Raw genomic sequence first — 20,763 nt, 5'->3', positions numbered from 1 at the left:
CTAAATTTAGGCCGCGAAGATTCGTGTTCTGTCGCCATCTACGACTAAAACGTATTTCCGGTAGTTTCGACGCGCGCGTAACCCCGTCAATGAATATCTGCATGCATATAACGTACATGTACTGTGAATGTAATGTCCGCGCGCACGTATATTAGGTATTACACATTGGGCGTACAGTTTTCGTGTATTTTGAACGTTGATATGAAAAATATTCTTCAAAATAACACCGAAAATACGGATATATTAGAAGTCTAGATTCGAAGGGGCGTCGATTTACATCGTAAGTAATATTACGCACTATATTAGAGTTTGTAAAATATTGTGTTATGAATTCTGTTTGACTGTAAATTCGAGATTTGCAACGCATTAGCTCGTGAGTTGTGCAGAATTGTGCAGTGAATAAGAGGAAGTGAATGCGTATTGTGGGACACTCCCATTGGAATGCATGTCATTTCGATTAGTGCCGGTGGTCTCCTCAGCGCTTCATGTTAATGTTGGCTAAACTTGCACAGACTAGATCTAGATCTATGATCTACTCTAATCTTAAAAAATTATATAGCCATGATATCATTATGAATATATAAATAAGAATGCATTGAATGAGTAAATGAAAAGGATTCCAGACTAGTAGACTCCTCTTCACTAACTTCATTGTGAAGAAACCACACAAACATGATTGATAATGATATGATTATGAGTCAAGTCAAGCCTTGAATTGAAAATCGAATAAAGAGACAAGACTTGAGTCGAGGCACTTGCCTACATGTAAGTTGTAACCTACATGTACATGTGACAGTAGGGGCGCTGGTCCGAGAATGAGGATCATCCGCATAAAGAAGGATGTCCACATAAACAGGGATATCCTCGTATTTGTAAACGCTGACAAATTGCATCCTAAAAAATAAAAAAATTTCTACGGTGCTCTGGGGATGTAGGGTTCCCTATATGCGCGCTGGCAACGCAAAAATACGGAATCCGCGTAATAAAATACCCCCAGGTCACCGTCTTCGTTGATGGGTTGTCTCCATGTCTGTCTTTCCGAGGATTTACAAATGTATCGTTCATAACGTGAAAGTCCCTTTAGGCTTTAGGCTTTACATAGTCTAGTGAATGTGAAATGCATCAATGAGCATCATCTAGGAATCTGTCTTCGAATCCGAATCGTCCGCAAAAATGCGGTCGATCCTTATTTTTGAGGATGTGTCTATCGATGTTTACGGGGACGATCCTGGTTAATGCAGAAGATCCTTATTCTCGGACCAGCGCCCGTACTGTCGAACTCTGCCGAACCGAACCCGAACATGGCGCCTGACTTATAGCACTAATCTAGACCAACTCACATCTCCCTTTGACTAGCTTGCTCAATCACATGTGTAGCTCTAGTCCTAAATTAATTTTTAATTCAAGGAAGACTTGTCGTCCACAGGATTCTTCGCAGACATCCTGATTTGAGTACATGTACTCTAGAATGAATATTCAGTTAGGTGTTTTTTTCTTCAGTTACGGTACAGGCCACCGTCAGGTGTATTATCATACTGTTGAGGTGCAGTGCAGATGTGTGTACAATGTCTGATAAAAGGTACAGTTAACTGAGTGCGAGAAAAAACATTAAAAAATAGGGCTGCGACGAGTAGTCGAATGCTCGAGTACCTGTACTGTTGACAACTACTTGAGTACGATTTCTCATACTCGAATGTCAGCAAAAAAAAAAAAAAAAAAGGAAAAGGTCACCTGGCACTGTCCAGGCCCACGCTTACGATATTTCTACCGTAGTATGTATGGTGGTGGCAACAACAAAAAAAATTAACAAAATTGCCACCACCATAGTACTACGGTAGAAATATACCAGGTCCGTCTCCGAAAACTCACGCTATTTTACCTCGAAGTGCAGTTGAAGGCGCCGATTTAATAATAATAATAATAGTTAATGATTCTGTTTTTAAAACCAAAGATGACTTTACCTCCTAGTCCAAACAGAAATCCGAACATTTGGTCCCAGTTTCTGAATGGTGAGTTGACAGTGATTGAGCTCGAAACATTTTTACCCACGGTACCATGCCGTCAGGCGGCGCTCTCCCTGGCACAGGTAAGCGTTGGCCTGGACAGTGCCAGGTGACCGGGATTTTTTTTTTTTTTTTTTTTTTTTAATTAAAAAAAAAACATGGGCTCCGAATATTCAAGTATTAGCTTGTAAGCCTGGGAGTGTACTCGAGTACCTCATTACACGGTTATGCACAGCCTTATTAAAATAAAACTACCGTTTTAGCGAAGCTGGGTCTCTGAGGAAGGGAGTTCTTTAGTCTTTTTGCATCTGTGAAGAAGCTCCTGTGGAAGACCAGCGTTCATGCAAAAGGAACATTGGACAAAAGGATCTTCTTGAAATGCCTTCTGTGCAGGGATGCAGATGGAGGAAAGTGAGTGGGTTGTCTATCAGCGAGTTGGTGATGCGATAGATCATCACCACCTTAGCCGTTCCCTGCGTTGGCCACTAAAGCTGGTTCAGCATGGCTGCTTTGTTGCTTGTCCTGCAGTGGTCATTAAAGACGAGGCGGACATAACACAGTTGAACCATTTTAAGCTTCTTGATGTTTGCTTGCGTGTGAGGGTTCCAAACTCCATGATTGGTTGAAGGAGAGTATTGTAGCACAGTTCTTGAACCTTTCTAGGACATGGTCGGATATTCCTTTGAAGAAAGGCATGGATGAAGTCCGCCTTTTTGGTGCCAGTGTTGATGTATTTATTCCAACTGAGGTTCTTCTGCAAATCAACACCTACAAGTACAAGTAGAAACTTTGTTGTGTTTTTGTCATCTAGGGTCTGTCCGTGGATGGAGTAGGATTTGATGATGGGTTTGCGTTTATTGGTGACATGGAACACCTGACATTTCTGTGGGTTAAATATAATCAGCTAATCACCCTCCCAGCGTTGGAGCAAGTAAAGATCCTCTTGGAAACGTATGGCATATTCCTCTGTCTTAGTGTTGCTTTAGTGTACATGTACTCATGTAGCATACAATCTTCAGCAAAGAGCCTGGCTGACTGTTGAGTTTGGGGAGAGGTACTATGGCAGATAGTTGAAGAAGAGAAACAGCATTGGGTCAATAACACTGCCTTGCGGGACACCAGATCAGCCCAGCTGACCCATTGATATTTTTATATTCATAAACCCAATCTCAATTGGATGATCTGATTGGCCATCAGCTTTGTTTTGGTTCGTTGACCCAGAAATATATTGGCCGGGTCATGTAATAGCTTACAGTTTGAGTATATTGAACACTAAACAGCTCGTGGGTTCTGAGATGGAATTAGACAGATCCGTTAAAAGAAAGCCCTTAAATTTTGACGTTGACATAACCGTAAAGCTCTGTGTATAAGACGCACCCATATTTTTGTTTGCTTTTTAGCAGACACCTTAGTACGTTAGACTTTCATTTTGCTACGAGGTAAGGTTAATGGCGCCGATTTGTACTTGTGAACTTGTCACAAATAACATTAACAAAGTCGTTTTTAAAACTAAAGATGACAGACAAAGGAACAACTGCAGAATTAGGCCCAGACAAATTTTCCTCTGAGTCCAAACAGAAAGTTGGACAGGCTAGTTTTCGAGTGGTGAGTCGATATCCCCCATGTGAGTTAGCTGCAAGATACAGGTGAGTGAGCTGAGGGGGCATTATTTACTGAGACTGAAAAGAAAAAAACTCTCTCCTCTTCAAATTAGGAACGTAGGTTAACTTCAAATAGTATACAAATACTGCATGGTCCATCGTGCGTTAGTGGTAAATGCAGTGTATGCGAGGTTTCTTTAGATTGGTCCTGCTCTGCGCAAGAGCCGCTTGCAGCGAGTTCACAGTGAGCACCATCTGAAGATACCGAGCGTACACGCCACTTACATTACGCACAACAGGGTCAAGTGCGTTATTTGTTTTATAAACAGCGACACATGAATATCAAAACAAACGAAAGTCTAGATTTAATGTTAGAGTCTAGGAGAGTTATGTCAAGATAAGACCTTGCTAGTAGTACTTGCTCTATGTGTTCGCTGCGCTCAATATCGATCTTGGAGCGTGCAATGATACTTTTGACTTCGCTTTTTGGGCATGATCGTGCATGTCATGTGACGCATTTTGACCAATCAAGATGCTTAAAATACTAGAGCTATTTTATAATAGATCCTACTCTTTATTAGCATTATTTAATTTATGTCGAGACACAGAGATTGAAAACCATATGAAAACCATATGAAAACCACTAAAAAGTAGCATTTCGAGGACTCAAAATATCCTGTACCTGTGTATATGAGACGCACCCCTGACTTTTGAATTTTTCCGGGAAGGAAAAAGTGTGTCTTATTCTTATACATGTACATGTACTGTACACAGAGATTTACAATACAAAAGAAATATCTATACTTTCTTACTACGTCTGATTTATGAATCAAACAATTGGACATAAATGAAGAAAAACTTTAGAGAAAAATTTTCACCGCTTTCCGCCGAAAATCGCTAGTTTATAAAAAAATAAAGATTATCTTTTCTTTTATAACTTTCACACAATATTGATTTTCAAACCTTAAATCAATGAAATAGAATTATGGAAGTAAGATTAGCATGCAGGATTTGTCGCTTGAATTTATCGGTGTCTACAGGCCGCCATTATTGTACGCTTATTCGTTGCAAGATGGCCCTATTTCGCCCATCTCCACATCTTTACGAGTATTACCAATACAAAAAAACGGAAGCTCGCTGAGCAGTGCGGCTGTCAGCAGCGGTGGTACCGGTGTGCAAGCTGTCGTGCCATATCTGCTGGAGCTAGAGGCGATCGCAAATAATGAACCTCGACCAGCCAGTAAATCAACCGAAAGCTAAAATTAGTAAAAGGAAAACCTGTTGGCGTCGAGTCAACTGTTCGAACTTAGAGTCTCGATTTCCATTATTCAATGGAAATTTGTATTAAAAAAGAGCTCCTGTCATTAAAAGGTTCCTAACTTACAGGTGCCTGACTGTTGCGTATGGGTCCCCCAAATGTAATGGCTAATATAAACGTACATGTACACTGTACAGTAGATGCCTACAAATAAACATCCCTTGATACCGAGTCTTACGGACAGCCCACATGACTGACATAAATGTACATTGTACCTGTCTCATAGGCCTTTACCATTCAACAACTTTTCTGAGGGTTCAACTGACCAAAATTGTATTAAAGACCATCAAGACCACACAGCGAGGTCACTGACAGGTGGCTATCTCATCAAAGGTAATACAAAGTTTTGGGAAATTTTGAAAATTGGGTGGATAGTGAATCTTTAAAATTTGGATATATTTGGATGCCCCTGTGGATGTATTATAAGCAGTAAAAAAATTAACCCCTAAAACACTTCTGTTTTCGAGAAAAATTGAATATACAAATTTACCGGTGCTCCCGGTAAATTTTGATAAATTTCAAATAGCGCCTACGGCCGTACAATGGTAGCTGCGATCATGAAAATCTCAGAACATGTAGTTGTGATATATAATTTCCAAACGGGAATAGCTAATCGGTCGATTTTAGTCACGAAACATTGTTTCATAGCTAAATTAATATCTTGACCTTCAGAGGGAGCTATACAATATAAAGAGTTTATTATTTATAATTTCATAACTTTAGACTCGATTTCAACCGGGACAACGATCAATGTTAGGAACGCATAATGCTTCCAATATATTAATTTGAACCAAATTCATGACCCAATACCAAAACTTTGTAATACCTTTAACTCAGCTCTCAACTAACATAAGAAAAAGAGGATCATGGGGGACCAACAGGCACCGATAGGGGAATTTTCTATATAGAGGGAGCAAGTAACTACAAGTAGGACAATGGGGCTTTAACATGAGCTGTCATTCTCATGGGCCTTTGGTTTTGTGGGTTGTCAATCTACTGGGATGTACATGTACATGTACATGTAGAGAGCATGCAAAGTATCTGTGTATTTTGCACAAGAACGGTTACATGTTGTTCTGTATGTCAAGTCAGACAGATTAATATGGTCAATGGGTGTTTACTGTTTACCTAAACCTGACAATAGTTATGGCCTAGGGGTTCTTTTGAGTTTTGAGAAAGCAGTTAATTTCTCACAATTTGATATCTCTTTGACACCAAATTACGGCATCAGAAATTTATAATGTACTGAAATGAATAAAACACTTCTGAGTTATTGAAGTAGGAAAGTTAAGACTACTACACTCATTTATGTAGATCTTTAGGAAGGGGGGGGGGGAATTGATAAAGGGCACCTTTTTTTCCTACCTGATAGAAAATGTATTTACCTAATTTGTCTGAAGGAAGAGATGGTTGTAAAACCTGACAAAACTTCATATTTGTAAACATGCCAACCCTGACATAAACATTTCAGTCTTACATGTACAGGTAGTCTGCATGTGTACACATGAGTGGACATGTACAATGTAGTTTCTGTACATTGTACGTGTCCACCTACATGTACAGTGTACATGTATACAACTGTACATGACTTAGGCCAAATTAAAAAAAAACATGTTTAGCGTCCTGTTTTTTCGAAAAATAGGAAGGAGGAGGCCCTTTTTATTTTTTATTTTTTCTTTCAAAATGGCCGCTCAAAATGGCCGCTCGGTACATTTTCCCTGACAGTCGAGGCTATTTTTTTTCAAGATGGCCACCGACCATATTTTTTTTTTTTTTTAAATCAGAAATAGAGCCATTTTAGCAATGTTTTTCATGTTTTTTTTCTTTCAAAAAAAAAAAATTCAAAAAAAAAAAATTCAAAAATTTCAACAAAAAAAATAGGAGGCGGCCCCCAAAAAGGAAGCGGGCGGGGGCGCTAAACATGTATATTTTTTTTAATGGCCTTAATGTACCGTACAATGTATATGTACAGTATGTACATGTAGGGCCAACTGTAATTCTACATACATGTACAGGCCTACAAATGTACAGTCATGATTGAATTTTAGTAACTTTTTTGCTGTGTGAAATGAAATAGAATTCTTACATTCCTTAAATATATACAAACAGCAGAGCTGCTGTCTAAGAGATTCAAGTATTCAATGCCATGTAAACTAACATTTTAGGCCTACATGTAATGTATATTATATGGCTATGAGCGTACACATAATGGAAATCTTTATACATGTAGCAGGCCTACATATACATGTACATGTAGTGTGTGCATGACTTTCAGTGACTTGTGTAATTGAAGTAGATTTCTTACATTCCTTCAGTCTGCAAACAATGATGTTAATGTCAGATTAAAGTCACCCACAACTTATTGGAGATCCTCTGCAATAAACCCACCTACACATATTTGAGGTGAGTATGAGTGTCATACACTCTGAGTCACGCCTCCATTGAGTCTTCTATGGGAGTAGTCAAGATCGACTTTTACAGCCCTGCAATAACAATGTACATGTATTGTGTGCGGTATAGTCAATGGGAAGAACGTGTGCTGTTGCATTGTCTGTCTGCAGTCATAGAGAGTGTGGTGAGGGGCAGCACACCGTAGCACAGCACACACTGCACTGACTGAGACTCCTGTGCAAGAGGTCGTTTATATAGCCCTCTATAGTTGGAAGGACAGTGTAAGGGGACTTGGGCTATATTTAGATATGATGTCACGTGGCATTGCATGAAATATACCACTGACAAGCAATGCCTATGTACTATACATGTTACTGTAGGGTTGTGCCTTTATGCGCTATTTTTAGCAGAGGAAGTTAAGATTTTGTTTTTTAGTACTTAAATGAAAATGAAGGATCTACATATTCAGATGAACCATTTAGGAGTAGGAGTGCCAGAACTACATTGTACACAATGCACTGACCGTCATATTATACGGACCATCATATTATAGTTATACGGACCATTATGCTATACGGACCATCATTTTACCAGTAACCCGGTCTCGGTACACTTGCATTTTGCATTTGTTTGACTTATAGGGTTAGTTTTCACATTGGAAGTTGCATGGACCTGAATCCTACTTTACCAATTGTACAGGTACGGTACATGCATGTACAGTAGGTTTACATGTACATGTACATGTACAATGTATGCATGAATATGGTTTGATTAACTAGTTTATATTTTTAAATACATTTTTACCTGGGATGAGAAGTGGTACATACATGTTTATACAACAATACATGTATTACATACACTGTACAATTTACATGTAGTCCTGTGAGTTTTTTTTTTGCTGTAATTTGTTTTGTTCATATTTATTTTATTCAAATTCACTTGTAAATTTGTATTTGCTTGAAATATAATTAACGAGAGAAAACAAATGCTGTTAATATTAATCTTTTTCTCTTTACAACATTTTTCTTTCTGCAGTAAAAGGTCATCCTTGGTGGATAAAACCAACCAATCACGTAGCAGCAGGTTACCAAAGCTAAATCAAAATGCAGACGATAAAATGTGTAGTAGTAGGGGATGGAGCTGTGGGAAAGACCTGTCTACTTATCTCATATACAACAAATAAATTCCCTTCAGAATATGTACCAACGGTGAGTAGTATTTTTATTTATCATGTTATTGTTTGCAGTGTTTTTTTAACATCATTCATGTACCAGATGAGAGAAAATGTCCTACAACTTTCACTTATTGACTCATTCATTCTTTCATTCATTCATGTATTCATTAAAAATTCACTGTTCAATTACATGTAGGTTTATTGATTACATTTCATTAACACATGTACAAAGACTGATACATACAAAGTTCACATGTTTGTCATTTTAAGAGATAACAATTTACATAAAAGAAAATGACACTTAAACCAGCAAAAATGACAAAGAACAAATGTGTACTTTAATCTTTAATAAAAGATAAAATGCTGCATGTGCATGTAGGCGTTAATTGTACATGAATGAAAATCTAGAAACATTCATTGTATTGTGGCATAATCAGTTAATCACATAATGTTCACCCATGCAAACACCAAATATATCCATACAAATGTCAAGAAAGGGACAAACATGTAGACATTGTCCTTTTACATTAGATTTTGAATACATTTATTATAGGTTCATTTGCTGATTTATGTGCAGGTACTCAAGTCTGCACAATGACGTACATAATGAAAGTGATATACATGTACATATCAATTGTACATGTATGTAATCTTGGGTTAGATTAGAACAGACCATACTGTCACTAGGATATCCTGTGCAAGCCCACCATAGCCTGCGCTTACGTTTAAAGATCTCTTCCTGTTCCTGCTACAATGCTGTTATTGTTCGTTGTTTGACCCATATCAGGCCATTCCTCTTGAAATCTGCATGCGGTAGTCTTGCGCTTGCCAGAAGTGCAGACCTTTAGACATGCAGACATATCCCTGTTGGACCATGCCATATACATGTACAGTGTATGTACATGTAGATTAGTCTTTGTGCCATATGGAGATTCAGAATTTCAGACCTTCATTGCACCATTCTTTAATAAAATCTACATACATGTACATGTAAAAAAGTATAAGAGTTAAGACCCATACCGGCCCTTCCATTTGCAATCTGCATGGAGTAGTCTTGCACTCAAAGTACATACAGGTAGTCAGGTACTAAAGATACAGACTCATCCATTTTAAATAAATGTATAAATGCGGTAGTCTACACTTGCTACATATTCACACCCATTTCTTAAAACTTGTTTGAATCACCTACATTTTGTATTCCAAAACAGACTTTTGAGTCAGGTTTGCTTTTTCGCCCAATCATCGTACTGATTAAATTTGATTCTGATTAATACTCCACATATCACAATGAAATCAAATTAATTACATACAGGTATACTGTAGATTTATAGCCTACAACATGTACATGTAGGCCTATCCGTGTACAGCTCACATTTTTTCACTTTTCATTTCATTTATTTTCCACATTAAAAACCAGACAAATATACAAGGTAACAGAATACATTGTACACATTTGACACATAGAGCAAATGAAAAACAGATACATAAGCATAAAAGAACAATGAAAATCTACATCAGTTAACAAACATGTACATTACATGTAAGTGATACATGTAGTTCTTAGCAATTCCACTCATTTTATTTATGTATGATTTCATTCAACATAGTATTGACACCTACCAGGAAACGTCAAAGTAAACTCAGTTTTGAAAACGTATATTATGCTTCAAGTTCAAAAGAAATTAAGTCGGGACTGTCATAAAAGTCTCCCATGTAGTTTTGATTGTTTGAACAAATGCTGACATTTGGTCTTTATATTGTCAATGTAGCCTCTTGCGTGTCAAGGAAGTTGCATCCTTTCAGGTTTTACTACATGTACATTGTAGTTCCTGGTATTAGTTTTTCTTCATGTAATAAAGGGAATAGTATCGATTACGTACTGCATTGATCTTTGCTGTTCTTGAACAGTCATTTCTGGCTAGACCAGAGTTGCTGTTTGAAATACATGTACCAGTACTTCTATGAATCCACAAAGAAGTGTTCCCTTCCATTTAATACATCTAGATCGCTTTATATTAATAATTGGTCTTAATTAGAATTTGAACAGCTGAAATGTCAAATCCATTGAAAGTTAAATCCCAAGTTCCATGTCTAGTACCGGTACTACAGTTGTACATATGTGCTTATCAGCATTTTTTTTCTTCAACTATATTTTCAAAATTTACATTATTTGATACCAACGTCGTCGATAAGAAAGATATCGATGCTCAAACTTGAATTGCAGAACTTTTTTTATGGAGATTTATTTTTTTAACAAAGTCTGTTTACCTTTTGGATTCCTATAAATGGTATACAAGAAGCACATTCTATTATCAATTTTGCATTATTTAATTTTTACAACTATGCTTTTATCTTTTGTTTCATTCTTTTATATTTGATTTCACAGGTTTTCGATAATTATGCAGTAACTGTTATGATCGGTGGAGAGCCGTACACATTGGGTCTCTTTGATACAGCAGGTTAGTACTCATACAATGTAGTGAATGTACATTGAGGCATGGACATACATGTAAGGCGCGACCGCTCAGTGGTAGAGCAGTGGTCTTGTAACCGGGAGGTCCCAGGTTCGAAACCAGTCCATGAGCTAGTGCCCTTTGGTAAGGCATTAATCCTCATTACCAAGTCCCATAGAGAGGACTTACAGTCAGCGGTCCCCTGGTTGCTTATTCACAAGCATACACATGCTTTCCTAGCAGTCAACCAACCAACAAACTTAAACTTTGGTAAATCTAATTAGGTCTGTCATCATCAGCTCGAGTTTGCCAAATAACCGCTATTTTCAGACTCATGATATTATCCCGATGCTCGAAATTGCGTCTTCACCAGACCTACGGGTGTATACGCTCATCACAAACTATCTCTGACGGGCGCAATTTAGCGGGATATTTTGGAAACAAGACCAAGATTTCTTGGGATATTTTCTCGACCAAATATCTCGCTAATTGCAACTGCGGCTCATGAAGACGCATATTAAATGGCTAATTTGCGATCGGATAGTTATAAATATAATTGCAGGTTATTGGGAAAACTCGAGCTGATGAAGACAGGCCATTGGGAAAACTCGAGCTGATGAAGTCAGGCCATTGTGTTACTCAACAATGCATTAAAGACAGTTATCTCTTCTGTCTCCAAGAAGAAGGAAGTTTAGCTTTCTTTTCTTCTTTGGAGTACTGCATTAATGTCAAACTACACTACTCTTGAGCAATAATTACTGTGTATCGATGGTAGCCAAAAAGAATATCATGCGGTGGTGAGCAGGATATAGAATAGATTAGATTGTCGGTTTCGATTTCGGTTTCCTTGAAAAATCATGGTATCAAATGATATTACTTTCTTTCTAGTGTATATTTTGATAGACACTTAAAATAATAATGTACAGTGAATATGATATTCCTATTGTAAAAAATGGTATGTACATGTACATGTAGTTTGTATATGCTACAACTGCATATGGGGAAATGATGATCATCACAAACACTGTAATAGCGATATTGAAAGTTGTGCAGTAATGAAGTTTCCTATTTTAATCATCCTTTACTATGTATAAACAGAAGTATGTAGGGGATGGATTCCACTCATAAAACTGTGTTGCTCGTTGTTGTGTTCATCGTTGTGAAGCAACTTGAGAATATATTTACTGTTTTGTGGTTTGCATTAATGTATGTCTATTTGGAACCAGAAGGGGCGTTAACTCATACTGTAACACAGAGTGAATGCTGTTCTTGCTCTGAGCATACAGTTTATACATGTATATTCATAATCATGTAGGATATAATCTGGCTACATTTGATCCTTTATTTACTGGTAAGTTCTTTTTCTTTGTTTGACTGTTATCCACAGGACAAGAAGATTACGACAGACTTCGACCTCTCAGCTACCCCCAGACGGATGTCTTCCTCGTCTGTTTTTCAGTTGTAGCGCCATCTTCATTTGAAAACGTCAAAGAAAAGGTTTGTCATACTCTTAATATATGTACAGTGTATAAGGTTTGTATTTTTGAAAATGGCCCAAGCTCTGGTGATAGTTGACTAGTGTATGGAGTGTCAAGCTGTTTGGTTTTACAAATCAAAGTTTACTTCTGTAACAAAATTGTTGCCTAAATGAATCTACATGTAATTATGAAATGAAAATGAGAAAGGAGAAATTTTCCAGAAGAATATTTATTTCACAATAACATCTTGTTGTTGTTGTTCATTTTGTTACATGATGAGGGGTCGACACTTGATGCCCCAGAAATAAGTAGACTTAATTCTACCCACTTATTTTGGGTTACAAGCCAAAATATTTTCCAAGTCTGTGATATGCACACATACAGTGTAATACTAAATTATTTTCAACACATAACAAAACAAGAATTAAAAGGATTAATTACAACCTCTCTCTCTCCCTCTCTCTCCCTCTTGCTCTTTCTCCATGCTTGCAGTGGGTACCAGAGATCACCCACCACTGTCAGAAAACACCATTCCTGCTGGTGGGGACCCAGATAGATCTGCGTGACGACCCAGCCACCATTGAGAAGCTCATGAAGAACAAGCAGAAGCCCACGACGGGAGAGGCTGGCGAGAGGATGGCCAAGGAGCTGCGTGCCGTTAAATACGTTGAGTGCTCTGCACTTACACAGGTACGTTGGTACTCATCTCTGTCGGTTAGGAATGGGATCAAAGTCTTTCGGCAAGGCATTAATCTATATTTGCCGCTCCATACCCAGGAGAGAAATTGGGACCTGGTAGGGTGAAGAAAGCCTTTGGGTTAGTAATTGCCATATGCCCTCATGGTGACCTTATGGTAGAATTAATCCCCAGGGAGTGGAGATGGTGCACATTGTGCGAGAATGAAGCCGATGACCGGGGTATAATATCTGTATATGCAGTGTTACATGTAGGTCCATGGTCGAAGCAAGTCATTCTTGTAGCGTTTAAATTGACTTGCAGAGCAAAAGTCAGAACATGTGTCAAAGAACCAAATTACGAGTGTGCTGTATTGAACAGAGATAGGGAAACAAAGATGACTGTGTTGGTCCAGTGATGTGGAGGGTGGGAGGGGAGGCGGGCAGCGGCTTAGGTTGGGGAAATATCCAACATTCGCTCTTATGATGCTTATTGCACTTTTTCTTTATTTTGACATAGAGGGTGGGAATATGATGGTCAACCGAACACATCTATAGTCTTTTGACAGTCATTTAGAATAAGTCTCCCAACTTGTTCGGTTTCTCCACAAGTTTCAATGCCAGGATATTCCAAAATGTTTTAAGTTTAATACATGTGTGCATTCTGGCTGCTTTTGAATTAGGGGAAAAAAATGAAGAAGTAATTTGTCATTTTGTTGAACTTAATTTGGTGACACGACATTTGCTCCTGCGACAATTGCTCCGGGCTTTATTTCGTCTAAGATGTAGGGTTAGGGTTAGGGTTTCAATAGGGTTTTATGTTAGGTTTAGGGTTAGGTTTAGGGTAGGGTATAGTGTTGAATCCAGGGTTGAAGTTAGCCATTCGATTAGTGTATGAAATTTACAGCGGAGCAATTGTCGCCGGAGCAAATGTCATGGAATCCTTAATTTATATTTTGATTGACATTAAGCATATGATTGCCTTCTCAAGTGGACTCTTGGTTTCCTTTATACTGAGATTGTTACTAAATATACAACTGTGATTGATTTCTGCCTTGGAGATAGTCGCCCACGACATGTTCTTCAAGGTTCTAGCTTGAATCTCTTTTCTAGGCCTGCTTTCATCAGCTCGAGTTTGCCAAAATACCCACTATTTCAGACTCATGATGTCATCTCGGAGCTCGAAATGACGGCTTCACCAGACCGATACACTCATCACAAACTAGCTTGGATGGGCGCAAATTAGCCCACCATTTCCCAAATAGCGGGATATTTTGGAAACAAAACCAAGATTTGCTAGGGATATTTTCTCGACCAAATATCCTGCTCATTGCAACTGCGGGCTGATGAGGACGCAAATTAACTGGCTAATTTGCGATCGGGATAGATAAAATAGCGGGTTGTTTGGCAAACTCAAGCTGATGAAGACAGGCCTACTCTCTCTCTTCTCTCTCTCTCTCTCTCTCTCTCTGTCTCTCTAATATCTCTAATTTCCCTCTCTCTTTCTGTCTACCCGGTATATCTCTTTTTCTCTAGATCTGAAAATGTATACAAGATGGGTTTCCATGGGAACAATAAATGATCATGTAAACACAGAAGTGTTCCTGGTTTATTTCTAGTCATTCAGCTATTAGTCTCATTATGCAGTCTCTATCCTGCAGAAATGTTGAATATGCAGGAAACTGAAGAAATTTACTTTGAATTATGTGTCATTCAGTCAGGCTAGCAATGCATTTTATGGGGGCCCTTGGCCCTAGGTTATCATGGTTGATATGCCCATACACCTAAAAGAAGGGCAAATACTGATCAAATTTGTTTGAGATATATATAAGATTACAAGTATTTTCAGCAATTGTCTGGAAAAAAAAAATAGTATGCACTAGAGACAAAGTGTTAAAGCACCACTGCACTACGTATAGCTACTTGTGGCCTCTATATAGCAAACCATGCCTATACGGTGACCGTTGGTCCCCCATGATCCCCTTTTTCTTATGTTGATTGAGAGCTGATTTGATGAGATAACATCTGTCAGTGACCATGCAGGGAGGTCTAAACCCTCCTGGCCAAACTACTGTAGTGCAGGTGGGCTTTAATACCTGGTTATAAGACAGACAGTATCAGTAGCATTACATTATCTTGTCCATGGATTAACTGGAAAGGGTCTGAATAGCAGAGACTAGAAGACAGGTGGACATGTGTCACTGGCTTACGGGAATACAACCCTTATAGCACCTGGACAAGAGCTTGGCTAGTCTTCTTACAAAGACCTGTTATTACACTTAATCTGCAAATAGGACATCTGATTGCTTGGTTCCTTCTATGAGGCTCTTTGGGATTTGTTAATTATTTTTCTGTTGGACTGTTACGGAATGTGTTTCTTGCCAATGTATTTTAGCTTGTCTCAAAATTGGATGCAGAACTGAGTGCATTGATTGGACACATCTTAAAGCCTGTCTGTACTAGTGTAACCAGGGGGATTAGACCTCTCTGAAAGGTCACTGGACAGGTGGTTATCTCATCAACTCAGCTCTCAAATAACATAGGAAAAAGAGGATCATGGTGGACCAATGGTCACCAATTAGGCATTGTTTTCTATATAGAGGGAGCAAGTAGCTACAAGTAGTACAGTATGGCTTTAATGTCAAGCCCATGTTAAGGATAATGTTCATTGTCTTCATCCATTAAATCTCTATTTGTATTCTCTGTGTCATTACAGAAAGGACTAAAGAACGTCTTTGACGAGGCCATCCTAGCGGCTCTTGAGCCCCCTGAACCAGTCAAGAAGAAGAGGTGTCGACTCCTTTAAGAACCAACATCAAACGAAGGAAATAACAACAATCCACTTGCGCTCGCCTGGTCGGGAGTGAGCGTGATACCAACCTTCATTTAACCCCCAGCATACCGGTCCTATCACCCCAATCATGTACACTATATGGATATACCAAGGTCCGGTATATTAGGGGTTAAACCTGGGAGCTTGGGAGGGGGGGCCACGGGGAGATGATCGCAGCAGTATGCATGTAGGGGAGCGGGAGTTCTGAAGGGACTTCTCGTGCTAAGCTTGGCAAGAATTAAAAATGGTGTAGCGCAAATTTATTAGACTTATTTGAAATCTATCTTCAAAGAGGTATAATCAATGAGGTATACTGATGTTAACAAGAATCATAAATCGACTAATCGTATGATAATTTTGATAATTGCTTGGGATTTCATGGAATATGTTTTTTTGGGTTATTGGAGAGGTCATGAAACTTTGATTCATATCGGGATAGGAAGATTGAAGACGGAACAAATTTGACTTTCTTTGAAGGTGTTTGAATGAGGTTGTAGAAGTGGAGTGTAATAGAGTGTGTAAAGTTAGACTAATTGTCATTCTGCATAGATGTATTATATACCATTTTAATTATTCAGAAATCTTAAGGAACAGACATGAGTCAATCATGTAGATGTTTGATACAGATATGCATTTGTCTGCCCTCATACTGCGTAAATTGAACATGTTTTGCCTCAAAACAGGAAAAAATTGTTAAAAATGGAGATTAAAGAAATGAAACTTGGTGCCTATAGTGATGTAAATATCTGCTAGATTTCTGTGCCCTTGTTTCTTAATAGTGTTCCGACAAATGCCGGATAAAATGATGAGATATGGAGCGAAAGTTGACTTTGAAAGATTCCCATTTTGATTCTTAGAACGTTAGAAGATGATATTCTAACAGATTGATTTATCATAAGAATTAACCAGACGGATGGGTAAAGAGCGTTTGTGAAGCACATGATTGCGTGCATATTTGGAGGTTTGTGTTGATTTTTTTGAAGTATACCAGGGACTTATTCTAAAAAAACATCATTTTATACCAAGCTTGTGATTTTTCAGATATGTACATGTTACGATTTATTCTCTCCCCCTACTCCACGATGTTTCCAACATATGTATATTATCTAAACTAAGTCTTCTAGTAATGTATTTACTCAAATCTAATTCTCGTTTGTACATATATGCTTATCGTTTATTCTAGAAATATTACTATTGGTAGTGGTAGTGGTGTATGTGTTTTGTACACCAAAAGGTGTTGATACATACTGGAGTTCTTAAATGGAATTATAATGCATGGGGTAGATGGAGGAAAAGAAAGTTTTTATGAAATACTAAACAAGAAAGGGAAAAAATTTACTCGATCATCTAATTAGCAAAAACAATGCGTTCTGAATAATCGTTTTTTAGGGTTTTTTTTATCAGTTATTGCCTACACATTCATAACACATCTTAATGTACATTTTATTGTTAACTAATAGTTGTAACTAGCTTTTAAAATAGAAAGCTAAATGCTCAATTCTAAAAAGGATAATAAAAACGGGAGCGTTGTATAAATGTTTCAGCTATATGTATCTACATGTATGTACCGGTAGTAAAGATTAAGCCTGTTTTGCAGTCGTATCTCATAATCGTTGCTCTTTGAGTGTCGAATGGTTGACTATTTTGCAATCCAAAGTAATTGTTAGTGTTATATGACAGTGTTTAACATTCCTCACTATGGCTTGCTAGGTCAGGCAAACAAACATGGGTCACTTAAAGCTCCAAGTGAGGTCATGAGAAACTTATATACAAGACTAAATGGTTGTGGTTGCTAGTTCTGGTGGTTTTAGATGCATTTCTATCCTGCACTGTTGCATGGTATGAAAGTCATGATATTGTCAATAGATTAAGAATTGATTTTGTCAGGGCATTTGTAAAATATTAATGGTATGTATTTCAAACGATATATTTTTTTCCACGGTTAAACAAAATACAAGATTACTGCAGTAATACTGGATCTTTTATGCTAGAGCCAGAGCTAAAGATTTAAACGGGTGGACTGTAAAGTTATTGTGGGTTATTCAGATCATTTTATGAAACGCTCTGTAGTCTGTATACTTGGTTTTCATGGTGCATGCCTTGTGTTTCAATCTATATTTGCTCAACCATTGAAAGGGCAGCCGAAGTATGATGATGTGTACTTGTACGAGTCCATCGTGATGAACGGCTCTATTGCCTGTCCATTAAAGTTACATTTCTATTCACATTTTAGAGGGATTTTTTATTAAAAATTTACTAGAGGCTGTACACACCTAACCGCAAAAGGTTGCTAGAAGTTCCTAGAACAGGTTTTGGTAAGAATCCTGCATTCTCTCTTTGTGTCCCAGCAAACTTCTGCCTCTCCGTCTGAAACATGTCTGTGTATGTTAGTCCAGTGACCCGCTATATAACCTAGACATTCCGTTTGTGTAGATAACCATCGTTATTGCAGAGTCTACGCATAACTACAGATATACGTAGGGCTAGATACATGGAATGCATTCACTCAACTATGAAAAGATTGCATGTTTCTTGATAAATCAGCCATGATAAAGGATTATGAATAAAGCAAAGGAATAACATTAATTTCTTTAAAGAATCATTAAATTTAATTATGCAATTTATATTTTTGATGTTTCCTTTTTCTTTTTGTACAGTTGGAATTTACTTTGAAATATGCATAAAAGCACATGTACAGAGTATCTATTCATCATTGAAAGGTTCAAAGAAATAAGGTCCAATAAAGATTTTTTTTCATAATGATATTCATCTTATTTCATTACTATGATTTAAGAAATTATAGGATCATTAAGATTTAAAACAACTTTGAAATCTCTCTCTTTGTGTTGCGTTTGATGTGTTTAGCATGCTGTCTGTAAACCTGTCAACTCTTTGGTTTCTTGAGCGTCTCTAACCTCTTGTATATATAGTTTCAATAAGGGCTTAGCCTGCATTTCATTATGTTGCATGATTTGGGCTGTGGTTTGATCCACACACATTACAAAAACATTATGTAGGTACATACATAAAGGCAGAATTGTACCATTAATTCATACTCTTTGTAGATGCATATTCATACGGTATGTAAGTGGTATAGTTTTTCTGTTGAAACCAAGTATTACGATACACCAAAACTACTTCATTGGAGTAAATTTCAGTGAAGCCATTTTCATGTCTTGTATGATGTTTTTTGTTCTCTTTTTTTGGTGATAATGTATCGTAACATATCACATGAAAAGTTATTACGCATGCTTTTGTTATACACTTGTATACCTATACCTATATTTTTTACATTAATTACAGCTACCAGAAAAAATGTATTGACAGGGTTGCATTTACTGACACAGTCATCGCTGTTCAGAGAACGTTTCACTATTTATAAAAACGTAACATAAAAATCATATAAACCTATAGCGTAAACCTATCAAGTTCATGACAAATGGAAGATTTAATGTGACAATTGTATTGTATTTCTTAAAGTATATGATTGTATTTCTCCAGTATATTAGTTTTTTGAAGTATGCGATATTATCTATACTCTGTATATCATATCTGGCTGTCAAGCAGGCCATGTCTGCGATTTCAATGTTTGGAAAATGAGCACTTGATTTTTGAGGTCTCTGTATTAACATCTATGAATGATGTCGGATGAATGAAGTCAAATTTAAAATGTGTAAAATGTTACCAATAAGTTACCAATAAATAGGGAAAAAATAGTCAATGTGTCCACTTTTTAGCACTTTTGTAAAAGAGTTACTGAGTGATGGATGGTGAAGTAAGTCGGAGGGAGTAGGGTATCCCAACAAAAGTCAGTGCGCCCCTAACAAAAAGTTAAATATTTGAATGTAATTTGTTACAAAGTTGTATAAAAACACAACCCTAGAGCAATGATAGAGAGGGTATACTGTGATACATTCATAGGTACACCCAAGGTCATACGACCAAGGTCAAGGAGTTACCAGGCGAGTCGGCTTCAATGAGAGAACAAGTAGATGCTCGTTAGTTGTCCCTCCTTCCTTTCAAACTCCTTGGTATAACATATTTACTCATTGAAAACGGCATAGTGCTCTAAGGAGTTACATTGGATAATTTAACCTTTTCAAGAGGGGGTGTGCCCACTTTTATTGGATACTGTAGACCTTGTATTCTTAATTTTCTGAGAGGAGTTGGATTGTGAGAGGTATAGAATAGAAACTGAGAACAAATTTCCTTACATGGCTACCCAGTTTACAGGCAATTTTGTCTGTTTGGAGCCTTAAAGGCATTCAGTCTGTGTTTAAAGCTAATCTTGAGCTCTGGTCCTGTCTCACAAAGAGTTGACATTGATCTGAATCAATATCAAGTCCTCCAATCAATCACAAGTTTGCAGTCTCCCATTTCTTATGTACATAGTTGTGATTAATATCAATCACAAATACGTTGCGATTGATATCAACTCTTTGTGATACAGGGCCCAGGTATTGGAATCGTATGTTGAGAGAACATGGCTATAATTCAATCTGGATTGTCTATCCTGCAGTAGCTTGATTGTTTGACCAGTAAAATAAAAACAAACCCACAAAAAACTTGCTGGAAATCATCTTCAATAAAAACCACAACTCTAATTTGCACATAATGACATGTGTTAAGCACATATGGTGTCAGGCGTACTTAATTACCTTGATTTCCCTATCTTTGTATGTTCATTACTTACGCATTTTACTTATGCATTTTCTACCAACATCGTTTGGTACATGTCGATGATTAGGAATCTTGAACATTCAGTGTAAGTTTGGTTGGATTCTGTGAGAATCTATTTTCTCTCATTACCTGCCAGAACTCTAGCTTATCTTTAAGT

The 20,763-nt window shown here is 37.5% G+C and overlaps 1 protein-coding gene across 3 annotated transcripts; it reads left to right on the top strand.

Annotated features, from left to right (window-relative positions):
- Nucleotides 1-117: 117 nt before the first annotated feature.
- On the top strand, nt 118-19,642 carry LOC584477 (cell division cycle 42 (GTP binding protein, 25kDa)-like). 3 transcript variants are annotated; one of them, XM_011673175.2, is made up of 6 exons: nt 118-280; nt 8,349-8,521; nt 10,874-10,946; nt 12,328-12,437; nt 12,911-13,108; nt 15,810-19,642. In XM_011673175.2, exons 2-6 carry the CDS (start codon nt 8,417-8,419, stop codon nt 15,897-15,899), a joined length of 576 nt encoding a protein of 191 aa, XP_011671477.1. In that variant the 5' UTR covers nt 118-280; nt 8,349-8,416; the 3' UTR covers nt 15,900-19,642.
- The last annotated feature ends 1,121 nt before the right edge of the window (nt 19,643-20,763 follow it).

This window comes from Strongylocentrotus purpuratus, unplaced genomic scaffold, assembly GCF_000002235.5.
Source record: "Strongylocentrotus purpuratus isolate Spur 01 unplaced genomic scaffold, Spur_5.0 spur5_scaffold_16, whole genome shotgun sequence".
Classification (NCBI taxonomy): domain Eukaryota; kingdom Metazoa; phylum Echinodermata; class Echinoidea; order Camarodonta; family Strongylocentrotidae; genus Strongylocentrotus; species Strongylocentrotus purpuratus.
This window is presented reverse-complemented; position numbering and strand designations above follow the sequence as displayed.

Bases quoted from the DNA above. Each gene is read 5' to 3' on its own strand.
- LOC584477 (XM_011673175.2), top strand. From the start codon at position 8,417: ATGCAGACGATAAAATGTGTAGTAGTAGGGGATGGAGCTGTGGGAAAG. The intron at 10,947-12,327 runs GTTAGTACTCAT...TGTTATCCACAG, and splicing joins GGGTCTCTTTGATACAGCAG to GACAAGAAGATTACGACAGA. The intron at 13,109-15,809 runs GTACGTTGGTAC...GTGTCATTACAG, and splicing joins AGTGCTCTGCACTTACACAG to AAAGGACTAAAGAACGTCTT.